Source organism: Leptinotarsa decemlineata, unplaced genomic scaffold (assembly GCF_025532065.1).
Source record: "Leptinotarsa decemlineata unplaced genomic scaffold, Ldec_3_MD MMD2_tig00000505_RagTag_RagTag, whole genome shotgun sequence".
NCBI lineage: Eukaryota > Metazoa > Arthropoda > Insecta > Coleoptera > Chrysomelidae > Leptinotarsa > Leptinotarsa decemlineata.
The window spans coordinates 19851028-19872891 of NW_027412549.1; the positions used below are offsets into that span (position 1 = coordinate 19851028).

The 21864-nt window shown below is 35.5% G+C and overlaps 1 protein-coding gene across 1 annotated transcript in view; it reads left to right on the top strand.

Annotated features, from left to right (window-relative positions):
* The window catches only part of LOC111503313 (juvenile hormone esterase), a 62469-nt gene extending 40605 nt beyond the window's left edge, over positions 1–21864 (top strand). The window contains exons 6-11 of the mRNA XM_074174243.1: positions 152–339; positions 6601–6790; positions 11268–11437; positions 12407–12527; positions 14978–15110; positions 21661–21864. Coding sequence (XP_074030344.1) covers positions 152–339; positions 6601–6790; positions 11268–11437; positions 12407–12527; positions 14978–15110; positions 21661–21841 — 983 coding nt within the window. The 3' untranslated portion in view covers positions 21842–21864. The remainder of the gene's footprint in view (positions 1–151; positions 340–6600; positions 6791–11267; positions 11438–12406; positions 12528–14977; positions 15111–21660) is intronic.

Genomic DNA, 21864 nt, shown 5'->3' on the forward strand with positions numbered 1-21864 from the left:
GTGACATCGAAAATGTCAATGTTTAGGGATTTTTATAAAAAGTAATGATTTGTTTCCATTTGATAATGTACTACTGTATACATTTGGTTGACGTAATGTTATGCTAAGTTTCATAAATTTTACCATCTGATTTCACTCCAATTACTTCTAGGTCTATTTAGCAGCGCCATTTTACAAAGTGGTACAATCAATTCATGGGGTTACCAAGCAACGCCAAGGGAATATGCTTTTACTCTGGGAAACATTTTGGATAACTCCATCGGTTATATGAATTCTACTAAGCTTTTATCAGTATTGCAGAAGGCTTCAGCCGCTGACATAATGGCGGCTTCACAAAAGGTCTGTTCATAATTTTTCTTATTTGAAAGAGCCTGTTTGGCAGAAGATAAGAAATGATTATTCGAAATGATTTTTCTTGTTGTGACACTTTGTTGACTGTTTTGATATGAAATTATTATTCAAATTGTTGTGACAATTTTTTGTCAGTTTTGCTTATCATGTACAAAGTGATGAAAAACATTACTATGTAGATTTTAGCTTTCTTCCCCTACATTTTTATAAAAAAAATGCGGGGATCTATCGAAGATCCTCCGGTGCCTCCGGCACCGTGGCTAACCGATCCTATTAAAAATTTAATGAAATTGCGAGATAAGGCTTCACTTAAATACAAAAAATCACCAACTGACGAGCACCGAGTATACTATAATAGGCTACGTAATTTCACAATACAAGCTATCATTAGAGAGAAAAAATCCTATTTATCAACCAAACTTGATGATTGCAACCCTAAACAATGTTGGTCGATACTGAAAAATAACAATATAATTACTTCAAAAAACCTGATTTGCCAACTCACTTGAACGACGCCAACCGCCTCAATGACTTTTTTGTAAAATCTATTTCAATAACCCCACCATCAAATGTTTTATTTGATGAATATAATAACCATACCTTAATCGATTCCAACTACCGGCTTACATCTGTGGATGATATGTGCATATTACAAACAATATCTTTGATTAAAAAAAATTCCATCGGATGTGATGGGCTCAGTATAAAAATGATCTCATTGTGTTGTCCTTTTATTCTTCCTTATTTAAGGAATGAGTGAAGTTTGAGGTGTACTGAGTTGAACCTTAAAATGATGAGAAGCCATAGTCCATCGCGTATTTCTGATGAGTACTGCTCTTGGTGAAATCAAATGTGCCAAGTCATTTGATTACCTCCCGTGAAAGTATCTATAAAAGAGAGACACATTTCCAACCTTTCTTCAATGTTCTACACTATCAAGGTTGCAAATGATGTTTGTGTTTCCAATCAGGTGGATGGCTCTTCTCTGAATGGAACCCAGCGGCTTCAGGGTATGCTCAGGGGCGGAGCTCCATACATGTGAACAATACTCCAAAGAATGTCTGATCTGAGCTTTATAAAGCATCAAAAGTTGCTGTAGTTTATACAGTTTTCTAGTTCGGAACAGTGTTTCAAGCTTTTGAGGAGCAGCCTTTGTAACTCCAGCAATATGAATGTGCCAAGACATATTAACCCCCAACAAAGTTATCGTAGCACAAAGCGGAATTGTCTGTCCTTGCATTGTTATATCCAGTTCCGAGTCATTTATCTTTTTGGAGAAAAGCAATGCCTGGCTTTCGTAGCAATAGTTGTAGCCTTTCAAATATTTAAGGATATTGTGGTTTCAAAATAAGGCACTTGGTTTATTACCTCTTCAGCACCAATCTGGATAACATCACAAGATTAAATCATCAATCAATCATCCAGGCGTCGAAGAGAAGAGGGATCGACAAGGCAAGCTGTAGGTGGATAGACGGCATGCTTAGGGGAAGATTTGTATATACAACCATTATGAGGAAACAGTCGTGGCACGTGTAGCAAGGGGCTGTCCTCAGAGGGGGATTCTATCCCCTCTGTTATGGAACCTTGTAATGGATGAGCTATTATGTCTCCTGGACCACAATGGGTATAGAGAACTGGGCTATGCAGACGAATTAGTCATCTTAGTCCAGGGTAAATAAAATACTATAGTGAAGGGATGCATGCAGCAGTCCCTGAATATTAAAATAAGATAGACTGAAGAAGAAGGGCTCAACATAAGCTCATCCATAGTAGGGTTTAACATAAGCTCATCCAAATCGACCATAGTAGCATTCACCAAGAGGACTAAAACGGAGGTTCTCAGACCTATAAAACTTCGAGGTGAAGAAATACAAGTGTCGGGGAAGGTTCAATATCTGGGGGTAATTTTAGATTACAAACTGTCCTGGAACCAACACTTGGACAGGATAAAGAGGAAAGCGGAGATAGCACTGATGCTCGCCAGGCGCACCTATGAAAGAACGTGGGGGCTAAAACCAGACATGGTATATTAGCTATACACGATGGTGGTTGACCCCTGATAACATACGCATCTCTGGTCTGATGGCCAAAGATGAAGCAGGCGATCGCCATTAACAAACTAGCCAAGGTGCAAAGACTTGCATGTTTGGGAATGACGAGAGCAATGAGAACTACCTCAACAGCTGTATTGCAGACACTTCTGAATCTACCTCTTTTACACTTTGTGATAATGCACATATTGAATATATGCACGGACCACATGACACCGAAGTACACCTTTAACACAAACTTCACGGCCAAAATCATAAGCCGTGAAGAGTGGAAGACCATTAGTCATCCCGAAAACACGAAGACCAAACATGGAACGGGAGTTGGTATATACGGAGCGGATATACTATACACATCCGTCTTTTAGGCGGAAGTGTATTCAGTGTATTGCAGTGTATTGCAGTGTGCAGGGCTAATAAATTGAGACCTCAAAGAAATGAGCGGATCAATATTTTTACAGACAGCAAGAGCGCACTAGGGGCTCTGACAAACCCGAAGGTGACATCAAAACTGGTCTGGGAATGCCATGAAGAACTGAATGAACTTGCAAACAGAAACAAATCAACTTTGTACTGGGTGCCAGAGCATTCAGGAATCACAGGTAATGATAAAGCTGATGAATGCGCTAAACGCGGATCATCAACTTCATATATAGATCCTGAACCAGCTCTGGGGGTACCAAAATCATTGGTATGAAACCATATAAAGGACATGGACTAATAGAAGGGATAGAAACAGCTCTACACATCTTATGTGAATGTGAGGCACTGAATCACAGGAGGCAGGTAATATATGGACGTACGAAATTACATCCAGAAGAATATGACGAACATCCAACACGGAACCTGTACAAACTAGTACAGGAAACGAGACTGATGGAATGAGTGTCATGAGAAGATGGGAGATTGACAAGTCAGACAGCTTCCAAGGTACAAAAACAAAAAAACAAATTCAAAAACTTGACATATCAAAAAGCTGTGGCCCCAACAATATCCTTCCTTTTTTATAAAGTCTTCTGTGTCTTGTGTAGAGTCACTAATCGAGCCATTATACATAATCTTCAATCACTCACTGAAAACTGGAATATTTTCTAAAAATTGTAAATTAGCCTATATGGATCCAGTATATAAAAGTGGGAACCAGAGTGTGATTGCAAATTATAGAGGGATATCGCTTTTATATGTATTTGGAAAACTATTCGAGGAAATAATAACAAACTTTTTTCATGGCAAAAAATTCGCCTAACGAATTTTCAACACGGGTTTTATCGTCAGCGCTCCTGTGTGACTGGGCTCCTGCCGTTAGTACAAGGAACGTTGGATTATATGGAGGACAACGTTCAGGTGGATACCGTGTACTCAGATATTTCTAAGGCTTTTGATAAGGTCCACCACAGTACCTTGCTCATCAAGTGGACGAATTTTGGTGTGCACGGCTGTCTGCTGAGGTGGATTTCATCCTACCTACGTGATAGGTGTCAGATTGTGAAACTTCATGATGATATGTCTGAAATTTCTCGAGGAACTTCCGGTGTCCCACAGGGATCAGACCTGTGACCGCTGATGTTTTCAATTTTCATTAATGACACTGGCTCGTGCTTTTATCATAGTCGTTATCTATTATACGCCGATGATTCGAAAAAGTATTCTCCGATAGAGCAGAAACTACAACAAGTACTTCTCCAACCAGATATCGATCGTTTATTTGATCACTGTCATTCCAATAAGTTACATCTCAATCCTAATAAATGCTCTTTTATAACATTTTCTTGAAAAAAGCAGAATCTTGATTACATTTACGAGATAGACGGTTCACCTCTGAAAAAGTTCAGCAAATAAGGGATCTAGGCATTATTCTTGATCAAAAATTGTTTTTTGATAACCACATTGACTATGTAGTTGAAAAAGCACTGAGAAATCTTGGTTTTTAGACAGAAACTGTAAAGATTCAAAAAAACCCGAAACCTGTATACTCTTATATAATTCCATTGTTCGAAGCCACCTTGATTATGGAACAATTTATATATTTTTATCAAAAATATATAAATATAATAGAACAGGTACGAAAGAGTTTCATACGCTTCCTAAACTTCAAATTCAGGTTGAATCAAAGTTTTCCTCTATATACTTCTAGCCTAAAAATATGTAAAACTAGAAACCAGACGGAAAATTGCCTACGTCATTTTTCTTAGTAAATTGTTGAACAATAAAATTGATTCAGAATATTGTTTGGCAAAGATATCGTTCAAGGCAAATGTTTATTACATGCGCAATTGTGATTGATTCAAGTTGTCTCCAGCAAGTAGTAATTATTTCTCAAACGCTCTAATATCACGTATGCAACAAATTTACAATTCCACTTTTTTCTCTGTTGATCTATTTCACTTACCCCTTTCAAAAGTGAAATTTTCTTGTAGAAACATACTATGCACTAAGTAGGGTACATGTATTTTTATTTCTATTTGTAAATGATTATCTTTAGTTTGATCTAGCTTAACTGTTTGCACGTAACTATGAATCTTCTAATTTATGTGCGACTCTATAATTGGAACTTTTGTTCTGTTGAGTTGCCAGAGCTGCAAATAAATAAATAAATAAGATATACTTTACTATAAATTTTTTGGTTAATGAAATACTCATGTGAATGAAGTCTAATGAAAGTTTTGAGTTTGTCAGACTTGTCAAACACACGACTCTGGTATCAATCATGAATTCAATATACTTCAATTCAAGAATTGAGGTTTGAAACACCACTTTGCGGAGAAAATGGCAGTGAATTCAAATATTCCCAATATCTTATGAACGGTCAAATTCTTGTGAAAAACTCGCCTGTGCTTATTATATTCATAGAATAGTTATAATATATTCTTCATTGATTCATTCACCTGCTCAAACTAGAATTCGGTAGACTAAGGCTACGTACATATGAGAGCTTTGCACTGCGCGATGAAATACGCGTACACACATACAGCGTTGACACCGATTTGACTACAAATATATATTTTTTTGTATAAAGATGAAGAAGCTGAAGGCCTAAACCTAAAAATTTACCCCTTTCGAAAGTGATATGGTATGATTCATATGAAATCGATTGAATTTTGTTGCTTGCTGTTGTAGATGTTGTCATTATTTTAATTCATCAAAACCTTGTGAGAATTTTGCTTTGAATCGATGCTGCCTCTCATCTTTACGCTTCAACCTGAAGCCTGAAGAAGAATGATGAATTCATTATCTATGACGAAAAAATGATATCTCCCTGAAGAACTCATTTTTGGTTATAGAAAAAGATGAATGGTAGAATTATTTCCTTCATCACTTTATCAGCGTAAATGAGTTATCAAGCTTTCTTGCAAATGATGCTGGAGGTCATTCCTCGTTGCATTTCACTCATTTGTTCGAAAATTATTGAAAGTTTCCTTTTTTGTCAGATTGATAAAGGTGAAATGGTATTGAATATTTATCACTTCATAAATTGAGTGGGCATACTTGGAGACTGGATGTAAAGCAAATTATCCAAAAGAACAATTCGTTCCGGCCAGTTTCAAATTACCTACCTACCCTGGCTAATACCACGAAAGGCGTTGGATAATATCCGACAGGTGTCAGTGTAGGATTCTTCACTGAAGTTCTTTCTGCATATGCTGTTGGTTACCCCGTTCACAGGCAGATGGGGCGATGACAAACCTGTTGTTTATCGTCCGCTTCTGCCTAGTTCGAGGAATGATACTCTGGAAGGAATTCAATTTTCAATTACGGAAAATTATCGACTTCATGTTGATGATAGACACTGACGAGTAAACAAACAGCCCGAAATCGGTCTGAAAGTGTGTTCCAATAATTGAAAATCAATTTTGGCAGTTGAATCGCCAACAGCATATGCAGGAATAACTACAGTGAAGAATACTGCACTGACACCTGTTGGATATTATTCAACGCCCGTCGTGGTATAAGCCATTGAAGTAGTTGTTTTCTGATAGGTGTCAGTCCATTTACCTACAGCGTAGGTAGTTTGAGACTGACCTGAACGAATTGTTCTTTTAGATAATTTAACTGTTTATTACCGTCTATATGGTAGTTGACGGATGAGCCATTTTCTTCAAATGAAAACTAACTTCAAATTGTTTCAAGACATTTTGTCAGATCGATTCCATATTTTCAAAGCTTTGCCATTCTTTGATAATATTTCTCAACATTTTTATAGGTTCCAAATCAAGAGAGCAATACAGGTGTAGTTAAAGATTCTGTTTTTGTACCAATTATTGAGGACCCCAGTTTAGATGACACTTTCCTGACAGTGCCTATGCATGATGCATTTCGAGATGGAAAATTCACTCGAGTACCCACTTTGGTAGGCTTCAATGATGAGGAGGGAATCACATTCTATCCATTAAGTATGTACATTTACGTTTTATCATTCACCTCATTCTTCAACCTTTTCAATTTTTGTTCAATCGTACATTACCTCAACCACAGTATAGGAGTAAACACAAGTAAATTCACTCTTGGTCGACGTCTTTGATGATCGGGTCGAGATTTTATTTTTTGCTGGCGTATGGCGGGGCAGAAGGGTATAGGATAAGATCTATCGTTCACCTCTGCACGAGGTTCGATCAAAAATAACAGCTCAACAATAAATATCTCATGTGATTGTGAACTGTTTAGGAATTTATAAACAATTAGACAAGGTGGTGAAATAAATATATATTTTGTAGAGTAAGATTATGCTATTCTATTCTAAAGGTTTTTGAGAATGTTGAGTTTTTGATTTTTTTAACATTTATTTTCAAATTTCTATTGTCAAATTTCAAAGTATAATAAATTCTTACCCTTGTGAAAAGAGAAAACAAGTAATCCTGAGGAAAATTATCACAAGGGTGACAAATGTTGATTTTTGAAAACATTGTGGAATTGGCCGCGGTGGTAGTGCGCCCGACTTACGATCGGAAGGCCGTGAGTTCGATTCCCGCCTCGACCAGATATTATTCGCGAGAGAATATATCTGGTTGAAGCTGGTATAATTCTGCAAAACCGTGTTACGAATCACACGTTAAAAGGTAAGACATTTTTAGTCCTTGGCTCGCACAAGTTTCTCAACTTCTGAGAGTTGTTGTTCGTATGGGGGCGACAGCTGATTAGCGAAAAAACAGATTTCAAACAGACAGATTATTTTGAGCTGGTTGCCTATGAAATCAGTGGCACATACATTATAAAAATGATAAGGAATTTCTGTCTCTAGATGAATGATACTTTGTAAAAATGAATCTGAAGGCATATACAAATTTCTAAACTGTTTGGCTTCTGTATCACTGTATGCCTTGAAATACCTTTATTAGTCTGGTTCACATGTACTCGATTTAGCTCTTTTTGGTGACATTTTTCAGCCCTGTCCAAAAATTACGACCAAGGTGTTATTCGATTCGTATTTTTGCCTAGAAAGCTTAAGGAAAGGTCCAAAAACGCGCCGATAAAAATTACAAAAGTTATAAACAATTAAGTGAAAAAAAATATGGGGCTTTAGTTTTTTCTTAATATCTCGGAAAATTTTCAAAATTTTTGAAATTTGAAAAAAGATTTGAAAAGATCAATGAATTTGCATGAAAAAAGTCCCGACTCCCGGAACTTATCTCGATTATTTATAATTTTCACAGAGCCCTGAAAATAGAGCCAAAAGCGGGTGGTCTGGCTTCCGCGCGCCTTTCGTCATTCTGACATAAAACAGAAAAAAATATTTAAATATATTAAATGTGAATATTGAGGAATGAAAAAATTCATGTAATGTTGGGATACATCAATAAACAATAATCCGCAGTCAAAAAATTTTCATCCCAATTTTAACGTTAATTATAAATTTGTTAATTAATAACTTTTTCTGAATTGGAAGTTAATATAAAAATCCCTATAATTATTAAACTAAAACCTTGGCATTTTTTCCTTTGGTGAAATTATCCTTAATAGGCAAAAAAATAGATTACCGTTGCCAAAATGAAAAAATTGTTATTTTATTTTTTTTATTAACAATTGAAAATTATAATTTTATTTATTTTTATTTTTTATTGTTTCAATGTCTCATGGCTACAAACTAATTGATAATGTATATTTTTTTAAATTTTTACAGCTATTGTTAATAAATTTATCATAAACAAATACATTGTTTATAAGTAATTCGAATTTTTTTTTGCATTATGTTAATTGAAAAAAACCATGATTTTTAGAAAAAAATGGTTTCTTAAAAAAATTTCTTTGTCGCTAAAAAATGCGGTTGTTAATTAACAATCGTTTTTTGCAATTAAATATTAAAATTAAGGAACCGTTTTTTTTTAATCATAAATTCTATTGTTCTTTAAGGTTTTGAAAAAACTTTTTTTCAATTCTTTTTTTACTTACTTTACTTTATTTAAAAAAATTGTTATAAACAATTTTTTTTATTTATTTTTTCAATACTTTGTTCTATAATAAAAGTAACTATGTGTTTTTTTTAGTTTACACTATTTTTTATAAAACTTTCAATATTGTGATACCTTGATACTTGTCTTTTTCATTAGCTCCTTCGCTTTTATAATTATAATAACTTTTAAACTATTGCAGTTATGACAAATATGCCTCAAGTCTTTTTTGTTCATTATGAATTTATCAACAATTTAGGCCCTTTATCAAAGTTGTAGTCCTATTATTTACTCAATTATTGATGGTTATTTATTAAAAAAAGAAATATTTCAAGTTTTCAGGGAATTTACTAAATCAAAAACATACTGAAAGTTATTTTTAAAATTCATTAAATCATGTTTATTACAGTTGGAAGTTTTTTTATAATTTTTATTATTTTTTTGTAAACTTTTAGATCGTTTTAGTGGCGGTGGCTCATGATTTGTGGTTTCTTCTGTATTTTCTTGTCGTGATTTTCGTTGAACCTCCTCCTCTTCGACTTCTTCAAGTATCGGTTCACAGTATTCTTGAACTCCTAATGGAAAATCTTGATAATCATTAAGGTCGTCTTCATTTCCATCGGGATTACTATCGATAGCATTTACTCGACCGATCATGATATCAGTATCATCATTGTCATCATCAAGTGATGACCTTGTACTGTTAGAACATGTTTCACCTTTACAATTTTTGCATAAAGATGAGCAAGGAAGCCCAGCTTTTTTACATCCACATCGATTATTACACTCTTTTATGCAGGCACAATTAACCAGCTTAAGTAAGTCGTCAGGCGCCAATTTTTCCGTTGTTTTTATCGGCAGGAACATTGTTTCAGATTTGATCCAACCCCAATCTTCCGGATTCAAATTATAATTACCAATCCAAAACTGAACTTGGTAATACGTCATAAATGAGTGTTAATGTGTTGCTATTGTTGTTGGAGGTGAAGTTGCTAAGTTGATCGCAGTCTTTGATTTCGCAATCATACTTACAATCGAGAAACACGACACTGGTGTTGATGAGTTAACTTATTAAAATTAAATTAACAGAATGACTGATTGCTTCTTTAATTTTCTCAAACTCCATACAAATATGACAATAAATGGATGTTAATGATCCAACAACTACTAAAAGTGCAAGTAATGAAATCCTTATGATTTATTGTTACATGACACGAAGTTTATGTTGAAAAGACTCAAAAATTTTTCTTTTTTTAATAAATAACGATCAATAATTAAATAAATAATAGAACTACAATTTTAGTAAAAGGCCTAAATTGTTAATAAATTCATAATGAACAGAAAAGACTTGGAGCATTAACTGCAATAGTTAGAAAGTTATTATAATTATAAAAGCGAAGAAGCGAATGAAAAAGACAAGTATCAAGGTATCGCAATATTAAAAGTTTTATAAAAAATAGAATAAATTAAAAAAACACATAGTTACTTTTATTATGGAATAAAGTATTGAAAAAAAATTGTTTATAACAATTTTTTTTATAAACAATTAAAAAAAGAATAAAAAAAAGTTTTTCAAAACCTTAAAGAACAATAGAATTTATGATTTAAAAAAAAACGGTTTCTTAATTTTGATATTTAGTTGCAAAAAACGATTGTTAATTAACAAATGCATTTTTTAGCAACGAAGAAATGTTTTTAAGAAACCATATTTTTTCTAAAAATCATGATTTTTTAAATTAACATAATGGAAAAATTTTTTTTCGAATTGCCTATAAACAATGTATTTGTTTATAATAAATTCATTAACAATTGCTGTAAAAAAAATATTATTCATTATTTTTTAGCCATGAGACATTGAAAAAATAAAAAATTAGAAAAAAAAATTGTAATTTATTTTTTATAAAATTATAATTTTCAATTGTCAATAAAAAAAATAGAAAATATTTTTTTGCCTATCAAGGATAACTTCACCAAAGGAAAAAATGCCAGGGTTATAGTTTAATAATTGTAGGGATTTTTATAATAACTTTGTGTATATGTAACTGTATCAAAAAACAAACAAAAAAACATACAAACATAAAATCAGTGAATAATAATATTTCATGAAGAAGTCCCTTTGGAGTACAGTTTGAAGTAGATAAATAGTTTTCAACTATTTTTTTCATGAATCGATCAATATTTCAAGTTATCTATGTATTCAAAAACACTTTGATGTAAGATTTCTACTTGACAATTTACAAAACCGCGACACGTGTTTCGCCATACAATAGCATCTTCGGGCATCACAATACTGAATCGTACCATACAACTGCTGTACCTTCTGCTGTGTCTGTTACATATTACCGGTTTTCTAAATATCAGGTGAAAATCTCATATTGAAGTGTTTTTTCGAATACTTCATAATGGATTCTCATCAATTATCAGTCAGTTCTATAATATTTTTTTAAGTTATCTATCATGAATTGCAATTTTGAACGTTTTTCAGATACTACAGTAACTGAAACATCTGCTCGAATGTTCGATAATAATAGAAGTCTGTTGGTGAACAAAAAGTTTAATTTAGACTCTAAAAACAGGAGTCTTTTGGGAGACAAGTTATGGAAATTTTATACAGGAAACACTTCATTCATAGAAAATCCAGGATCACTGCTGACTGTAAGTAAAATTCAGCAGAATATTGAATTGAAGACTGCATCAACAGTTAGTTCTCACATGACATTAATGAATATGCAATATGATCCTTTCATCTCAGCTTCAGCATTCAAGCTCAGCCGAAAAGTTTCTGACAATCAAGAATCAAACTTCATTCTTCAACCTCATAAAAGAATCAGTGTTACGATCTTCGTTCGGGTTTGAAGGCCGTCGTTGTTTGGAACTGTACGACAGCGTTTGGAACGTTTCGACAGCATGAGTGGCAGGCTTCTTCAGAGAACTATTCATCCTGGAGGTTCACCGATGACTCGTGATTTCTAGTTCGTGAGCTGTATTTATGTTGACACAGGTTGTTATTGACCGAAGTGTTATTACCTGTTACAATTTGTTGCACTGCTGCCATCTTACCATCTTTAGCCGAATGGCCGAAGTGTTAAGCCGTTATCGCTTCCTCTTTTTTGTTGTAGTTTTCTGTATGTTTTTGGATTTCTATGGCTTCCCGTACAAGCCGACTGTGGTATTCATGATCGGGTGTTTCGCTACTGCCGAAATCGAAAAATCGCCAGTAGCGGTGGCAGCAGTGCAACACAATGTAACAGGTAATAACACTTCGGCCAATAACAATGTACCAATTGAAAAGGCGTGCTACCTGTGTCAACATAAATACAGCCTACGAACTAGAAATCACGAGTCATCGGTGAACCACCATGATGAATAGACTTCTGAAGAAGCTAGATAGCTGGCGAAACCTTAGGATACAGTTCCTAACCACGACATCCGCCAAACCCGAACAAAGATCGTAACACTGAAAATCTTCGCCGCTGGGAAAGCCTTTATCAATTTGTCATAAAAGATTGCTCATGTTGCATCGCTAAGAAGAACAATGAATCAACAACTTTATTTCGGAAGTTTTTTGAACCATTTTCATTCTCTCTAAAGTTAACAGCTTTTCTCAGTTCCCTGTTTTTTTAGTTTTCCTCTGATGACATTATTTCAAGAAGTATAATTCGTTTTGCTGATATTACGTCAAAGTATACACCAACTTACTTTTATAAACTATCTTATGGAGGCGAACCTTTTGTGAATTTTCCTGGTAAGTTTTTTCACATAATTATATAGTTGAATTTTTGAAAAACTGAAATCACTTCTGGTTGGAAAGATTCTTCGGAAAAGGATCTTCATGCTTTTGAAACTAATTTAAATTGAGACACATAATTATATAGTGGGATACCAAGGGTTTGGTTGAATAGGAATCTACCTATGACATGGATAGGATCCAATAGCCCTCTCGTAGTATGGCCACGACGATCCCCAGATTTAACTTCACTGGATTTTTATTTATGGAGAAACTTGAAAAATAAAGTTTATAAGGATAGACCAACAAATAAGGAAGATCTCCGAGCAAGAATTATACAAGCGTTTAGAGAAATCACACCTAGTAGAGTAGGGAGGGTGAGTGTAAGCCCACGCACTTAAGCCATTGTACATCCTCCGGAGAAGTTGTCCTCCTAAGTCATCGTCCATCCTGTCCTTTCCAGCAAGGTGGACAGGTCGCTGGGAGACATATCCTTTATATCGGCAGGTGTAGGCCAAGACTCGCCGAACACACACTCTCTCATTGACGATAATACCGGGCACTCGCACAGGACATGCCTGACAGTCTCATCTTCCTGTTCACACATCCTGCATAGAGGTGTGTACACTAGCCCCATATTATGGGGGTGTTTCCTTAGCTGACAGTGGCCAGTCAGAAATCCTACTGTAAGGCATAGATTTTTTCTTGTCATCGCCAGATATTTCTTCGGTGCCAGCTTCCCAGGGTTGCCCAAGGTGATCCTGGCAAGATTACATCCTTTGCTTCCATCCCATCTCTTCAAGGATTGAGCATGGGTGTAACATTTGACTAGTTTCGCAATTGTCGAAGTCATCGGGCCGTGGGTACCACTGGGTCCTAAAATTCTCCAGCCGCTTCCTAGGCTAAAGAGTCGGCAATGCCATTACCTTTACTCCTGTCGTGCCCTTTAATCCACCTCAGGATAATGTTATTATCTACGGAGACTTTGGCTAAATCTTGGTGGCATTCTAGTACTAGCCCTGAGGTAACACGCAGATTGTTATGTTTTTGCCAGAAATTCTTTTCTTGGTTATATCTTTTGTGGCGATTGAGATACCAGCCAGTTCTGTTTGGACCACGCTGGTATTTCTTCCCATTCCTCACTTAATCCTTAGGCTTAGTGATCTGGAGTACACTCCACATCCTGGGCCTTCTTTGGTTTTTGAGCCGTCTGTATAAATCCGTATTTGCTGCTCATCTGACTCTGTGTCCTGCTTAATTTGTATTTTGTAGGGTTTATTAAACACAAACCTGGGTTCAATTGCCACTGGTTACCTGCAGCAGAGATTGCGCAGTAAGCGCTTCCCGCCCTAGGCCCAGCCTAAATTGATCCATTCCTACTTCGAGGATTGCACCAGCCGTGCGCAATCGTACCATGGCCATTAACGCAACTTTCTTAACGCACAGACAGAGGGGTCAGACCCGTGATTAATTTTATTGCCGCGGTTGGTGTTGTTCTCATGGCTCCTGTGATGTTCAAATAAGCCAGTCGCTGTATTTGGTATAATTTTTGGATGGCTGTTGCTTGTAGAACTTTCAGTCCCCATGCAATGGCTCCATACGTTAATATGTGTCTTATTATTGCAGTGTAGATCCAGGCGACCACACGGGGTGAAAGACCCCATGCGCGTCCTACTGTCCTCCGACATTGCTCATAAGCCACATATGCTCTTTTTGCTCTACTCTGTAGATGAGAGTTCCATGTTAGCTTCTTATCGAGGATAGTACCAAGGTATTTCACCTCTTCAGAGAAGTTTAGTTTGCTTTTGAAGATTTCGGGAGGTTTCAAGTCCAATAAACTTCTTTTCTTTTCCTGGTTAAAAGGACCATCTCGGTCTTCTTGGGATTGATCGACAGTGAGTGTTCCTTACACCATGTTTCTATTAATTTGAGCCCATCCTGCGCCCTATCGCACAGTGTGTTTACAAATTTGCCGGTCTGCAAGATAACTATGTCATCTGCGTATGCAATTGTGTAGAATCCATTTTTGTTAAGGTGATTAATTAGGGTATCCAGAACTATGTTCCAGAGAAGGTGTGACAAGATCCCTCCCTGTGGACATTCCCTCATGACCACTCATTTCACTGTGATATCTTCTAAATTAATATTTATTGCTCTACTAGAGAGCATCTGGAGTTTCCATTTTCCTACTACCAGGGGTACATTTCTGGAGTGTAGTTGCTGGGTAATTGTACGAAAGGTTGTTTTATCAAACGCTCCCTCGATATCTATGAATATACCCAGGGTGGATTCTTTGTTGTCCTTTCATCTCTCGATTCTACCAATTGCAAACATTACTTTTTGGTTCATGTTTGGATTGTTTGGTCATAGTATACACCTGTAAAAAAGCATCTATGTGTTCTTCAGATTATTTATACTATTTTCATTACTTTGTAATCAATTGTGAAAATATTTTTTCCTTTTTTCAGGTGTTGGAACTGTAGGTCACGCATTTGAAATACCAATCATTTGGGACTGGACTTTTCTACCTGACAAACATGAATTTGATAATGTTATACGTCAACGTATGCTCAAATTGTGGACAAATTTCATAAAGTACCAGTGAGTATCATTTTCGAATGCTTTCAATGATTCAGAATACCAATGAAACCCGGATAGATAGATGAAAACTGATGCCTGTGTCTCAGGGTCAAATTGTATGACAAACTCAATGGTGAAAACTGCATATCGATAATTATCATCGTTTCTGAATTATAGCATGTTTTTCGACAGTGTGCATTTTCGAAAAGTTACTGTATCTTTATCCTGTCAGAAATTTCTTGTTTCTATACTTCATTTCAAAGTACTTTTTACGTAGAATTGAATGGCGTGAAAACCTATTTTTTCAAATGAAAATTCAATAGTTATTGATGAATTACTATTTTTTTATGAGACAACCTGTATATTCCTGTATACGCTTTGGAAGACGGGGCGATAAAACAGAAAGAAATTGTTCAGTAGTTGCTTTCAAATGTTGAGGAAGCGTTTCACAGCAGTAATTGATAACAATTTATACCATATTCACTACTAATAAATGAAACGTCAACAATAATAATAATAATGATAAAGATCAAACGATGATATATTTTCCTTCAGAAAAGGTGTTCGTAATGTCAACCGGCTTCTCCTATAAACAGAAGACACATTTTCTGAATGTTTTTCCGAATTAATTAGTTCAATAGAAGTGCAAAACTTTGCATCACTGCTACTTCCAATTCATATTTAGAATTGGTCGGCCATTGGAAAATGAGATCTTTCAACGTTCCCCAGAGGAAAAACTCCGTAGGAGTCAGGTCCGGTGACCTGGCCGGCCAACGGTTGGGTCTTGGTTGGCTATCCAATTATTACCAAAATTTGCAGCCACAAAATTGGTGACAATTGCAGTGTTGTGAGATGAAGCTCTGTGTTGTTGGGAATATATATTTATGAGCTTCATTAGAGACAATTCATCAACAAGAGGTTTGATATTCTCCCTTAAAATTTCTGAATAATTCTGAGATGTGAGAGTAGCATTATAAATGAACGGGCCGGTAATTCTACTACTGTAAACACCTGTCCACACATTAAAATCTGGATCTTCCTTGACTTCTCTGCTCCACAGTAGAGTGGGAATTTTGTTGTGCCTAAGTATAAGAATTGTAGCGGTTTGAAATGCCGACACTGTTCAGATAAGCTTCGTCTGATAACAACTTTCCAGGAACCAAAAAGACATGCGGCGTTCAAAATCTCCTGATCTGAGATGATGAACTGAAACACGCTTGAAAGCACATGATTCCAAATTTCGCGTTGACCTTTTGGGATTATTTTGAACAGCTCCTAAATCGTATACCGTGTTCAAATTACAAATTCAGCTATCGTCCACCAGATGGCCCACTCTTCATTAACAAGACTCCATTTGTAGTAGAACTCTGTTGTTCAGCATGCTATTTTCTTAGAAATTGTATAGTTTACTTACTTGTTTTAAGATTTTTGAGCAGATTCAAAGTACTCGAGGCAGCCATGTTAGCTTGTCTTTTCTGTTCGTGTAAGGAACGACGCTAATCGAGATTAGCGTACTCCGACAGAAAAATCAAATTTGTGAGTAAATTTATATCCAGAGTGGAGATTATTCATGACTTTGAATGTTCCTGCGTTAATTGGGCACTATATCTAGTGACCATATTTTGTTTTTTCCTGTAAGGACCCGAATTTAACCTCGGTACGAGGTGATTTTTTGCAATTTCTGAACTATTCGTTTCTTCAAAAGGTTTTATGAGGAAGGGATTTCTAGAGAACCTTCACCCCATGTAAATTGAGTTAATCTTAAATGTACGAGAAGATTTCCTCTGGTCCTGTCCGCCATTTTGTCGTATTGGACTGAAACCATTTCCATTTGATACATTTTCTCAACGAGATTTTCCAATGATGGATTGATTTCCTGCTCTAATCGTGTCTCCGGATTGTACCTGGTTATGAGTATATGGGATTTTTGTCTCTCCATTTATTTCTTGTTGAAAATCAAAGGAAAATTGCTCAACTAAGCAGCCCGTTTCAACCACTCAAGATGAACTACTTTCCCCAGACAATTGTCTCTCCGGATTTTACCTGGTCATGAGGATTGAGAGGATGGTCCATCTGTAAAGCCTGTCAATAACTATTCAGCCCAAGGATGCTTCATCTACTCCTCTAGTTATATTTCCTTCTATTACTTGGTTATGACGTTGCAGTGGATGGTACAACTTTTGGATTTAACCAACTTTGTGGGACATTATACTACTGCTTAGTCTATTCAGGATATTATACGTAAACTAATTTTAACATTTTCCATGTTCTACCTTCCACCTTTTATTGAATTACATCATAATTGTGTGTAATATCCCTCGTATAGTACCGGACGATCTCTCTCATTTTTCAAAACACTTGAATAAGGCCATCATATGATAAATTATTATTTTATATTGGTTGAACTGATTTGAAATCATTAGTTAATATAGCAATTTCAATTCCCACGGAATTAATTGTATGAGTATAATTTACTTTTTTGTATATAAATTGATGGATGTAGCCGTTACTACATGGTAGGAGATCGTAATGAAAAGAGAAATGAAAATTTCTATGTTGTTTACCACTTTTAATTCTAACTAACGTTTATTGTAAACAATAAACTTTATTAATTTCTATTCTCATTTTTTGTATATGTCATATGTTCTATTATTATATTGTAATTGTTGAAAGTATCTGTTTGACTTCAGATTCCTTCCTTAGTGATCATTGAATACTGATGTGTGATTTTTAAAATTGATGAAATATTACACGAAGTGTACAACCAACTTTGCATCTTGTTTTCACTTTTCGGTTAAGATCTGAGTAATATTTTAAAAATAATTGGGTGGCGTCCAAATTTAACTTGAAACACAGTCAATTAATCAACCTCGACCACATGCTCTACCTATTTCAATAGCTAACGGCGTTTCCAACAAAAGAAAGGAAACAGTGCAAACGACTATTTTTCCAAGTCCTTATCCCTATTTGATTCATATAATTTCAACCTTCTCTTTTCTACTTGACCACCATCAATGAGGTTGCGTCGCAATCTTGCGAAAATGTCTCTGAAAGTTTGTCTTTTCTTTGGATACCTCTCGTGATACAAATTGCTTGCTACTTCTGAATTTTTCCGGTTTGTGTAAAATAGACTATCATATCCCATATTTCATAATGTTTATACTTCATCAGCAAATATTTGCATTTTGTTTTATCGCCTCGTCGTCTGAAGCCTATTTGATCAAAGTGTGCCTTTGAGTGTGTCTACATGAAAAAACCTAAAAGCTCTGTATTGCAAATATGACTCTGGCAAACCATCAATTGTCCAACATTTTTGGAAAGGTAAAAATGAGTATTCCACACTGTTGAAGTATTCCACACTGTTGAATTCTGAAGAAGTGATTTTTTTTTGAAACAAGACATTTTGACAGGAAAAAGTTACACTTTTCGAAAATACACATTTTCGAAAAACATGCTGTAACAGAAACGATGATAGATATCGGTATGCGCTTTTCACCATTGAGTTTGTTATGAAATTTGATCCCCAGAACCAACCTTCAGTTTTCATGTCTCTAGTTTGAAAACATGAGTTTTTCTTTAAAATTGTCCAATTTGGCCCACTGTTTACACAGGAGCTGCAGTAATCAAAGAAAATGCAAGTTATCGACTACCAACAGAAGCAACTATCTATAGGGAAAAACTTTACAGGGTATTCATCAGCTATACCCCAGAAATACTCTCTTCTTCTGTATTGAATTAGAATTGGAACAATTAATGCAAATAGGGAAATGTATCGAAATTGTTTGGGTTCCTTCGCGTGAAGGAATAGTTGGCAACGAAACTGCTGACACACTACCTAGAGACATCAGCTCAAATCCTCACAGTTAACCGATTTGCTGTGAGCCACTTGAAGATGTGATCCATAACACAAGTCAGTTAACAATAAATAAATGGAGGGAAAAGTGATAAGCTCTGGAGGAAAATAATCTCAAAACAATGAATCCTAGCTCAAACTTCCAAAATTATCTATCACTCTCTCGTAAACATCGGACAATTCTAACCCGTCTCAGGATTGGCCACACAAGGTACATCCACCAGCATCTGCTGAACGAAGAAAACCCCAAAAGATGTATCTCTTGTGACGTAGAAGTAAATGTGAAACATATCACGGTGTGTCCTGACCATAGAGTGGAGAGGTTGTCAACTCAGTGATGCCCTGAATCCGAATTTCCATAAATACTGTTCATCTAATTACAAAGGTTCTCAAACTTATTTTGTCTACCGCCCACTTCAAGATATAATTATTTTCTAGCGCCCCTCAAATGTTTTTACTTTACTACATCTAAAGAATCACAATCGCAGTCATTATTTCAATAATTAAATTATGTGTGTCAAGTGAAAATAAGACTTTCTTATGAGAGTAATGAAAAACCATTTGGTAATATTAGGAAAACTTTTATTCATGTTATTAAAACAAATATTTTAATTTGAATTTAAAAACTAATCTAATGAGAAGGATCAATTTGATGATTTTTAACAAGTGTGTTCATATCAGGCTCGAATTTACTAAAAAACAGCCGTAAGTCACCGCCGTTCGGTAATCTGCAACATTGCCACACTGAATCCACGTTCACACAAATACGATGATGGGAATGCTATCAAAAATCGTTGAACGATGGACTACAATCCAGGGTTCAATTGTGGGATTGGCTTTTGTAGTCAAAATTCTTGGTATTCACTTTTGAACTTTATTTTTATTTCCTCGTTCGTTTACAGTTCTGTGAGTTCTTCTTACAGCTGGGGTGATATTGCTGTGTTGATATTTCAAAAAGGACCCAACACCCATTCCGGTATTTCCAATTTTGAAATGTCTTGGAATCGTACTGCGAAATCACTGTGAATATTCTCCAAATGTTGGCAGTGAACAAGCAAGACTGCTGACAAATTAGGGAAATTGCGAATCTCGCGCCTGCCGATATTATTCTTGTATTAGAGCAATTTGGGTACAAAAGCAGCAATAACATTTTTTGTTTTAATCTAATACAAGTCGTTAAATCGTTAATCGTTAAATAATTTATACAGGTCTGTCTGTCTGTCAGGTACGCAATATTATTCTTTGAAGTGATGAGGTTGTCGTCCACTTCTTTGTCTTTGTTTTCCAAGAACTCTATTACAGAGTCAACTAGATTGTAAAATCGAGTCAGACAGTTACCTCTTGATAACCAACGCAGTTCTATGTAAAATAACAATCGGTTGAAATTTTTATTATTAGCAATACAAAGCTGATTAAATAATCTGCCATTTAAAGAGCTGTTTCAGATTTTATTGACTAAATTTCTAATAGTAGTTCTTGATATATTTTCTCATTTTCAATTAACCTCACGTATGACAACAACAATGCTTCATTGGTTGGTAAAGTGGACTCATCTAACTGAATTGAGAATTTAGAACTCTTCAGATGATTGCACAATGACTCTTTAATGTTTTCAGCCATCTCATCAATTCGTCTTTGAAAGGAACTATTGCTCAAAGGAATTTTTCGGATATCTGACGCTGGTTTATGGAGCACAGTAGTTATTACTTCTTTTATTGCTGATAAAATTAAATCCTCTCCAATAGTGTGACGTTTACAGGTTTGAGCCATTGGCAAGGAGATATTGTAGGAAGTTCGAAGTCCGTCATCTTACTGACGCCTCTGAAAAAAGTTTTGACACAGTTGACTGAGCTGAGTGTTTCTTTTCCAATTCTGGAAAATAAAACACACTTTTGTCTTTTTTATCTAAATGCATTTTATATAAATGATCTTGTAGCCTTGAGGGTTTCATCGCTTCATTCGAAAATGTTTTTGACAAAGAAGGCACATAGGCGAAGATGGATTTGTGGGATTTTCGATAAATCCATATTTTATATATTTCGCGCTAGTCTGCCGTTTATTCTTTTTTGATTCCGACAAAAATGCCGGAGAAAAGAATCGAGTATCAAAAACTTGCTAATGACACCACTCACAGTATTCACCACCGCACGTACAACACTTTACCTAGCTAGTTAGCTTGTCGCTAACTAAATTCACTTGTTTTCGTAATATCGTGGAATGACATTACAGGCCGAATGGAGCGCGAACTCTTATATGAGGCAGCGGGTGGGTCTAGTACTTTGGAGAATGGAGACTAGAAACTTCTCGCTTCGCATTGAAGCTTACCGCTGTCTATTGTACAGTTTGACAACTATCGGACAGGAAATAGTTACTATCTAGTCTCCTAGATGGCGTTACACGAGGAAACGCGCGTTAAGCGTGTAGGAGCGGCCCCTATAGGCCTCCTGCGCCCACAAGGGGGCGTTATCGCTCACTTTGAGAAAGACTAATCTAATATGATTCAAATTGCACCACAACCTTCGTAGTTGATATGGTTCAATTATTGAAAAAAAAAAATTGAGGATCGCAATATTTTGTGTATTCTCTGTATTATTGCAATCATTTTCTTCAATGCTTCTCATATTACTCGCAGATCTACCCGACTAAATTCTTATAATGAATCTTATACATTGATAAACGAAAACTTTGCTGTATCACTGATATTACCTTTTTTTTTAGCAATCCCACTCCAATATCCGATCCACTGTTACTGAATGCAAAATGGCCAGCTTTGAAACCAGGCAAACTCAATTATTTCAATATCAATGTTACTTTCAGTATTGGAACGAACCCAAGGCATTATAATGAGGTGAAAAAATTATATGATCAGTATGTACACTCGCCTTTAGTTACATATTGAAATTGAAGTCGATTTGATACTTA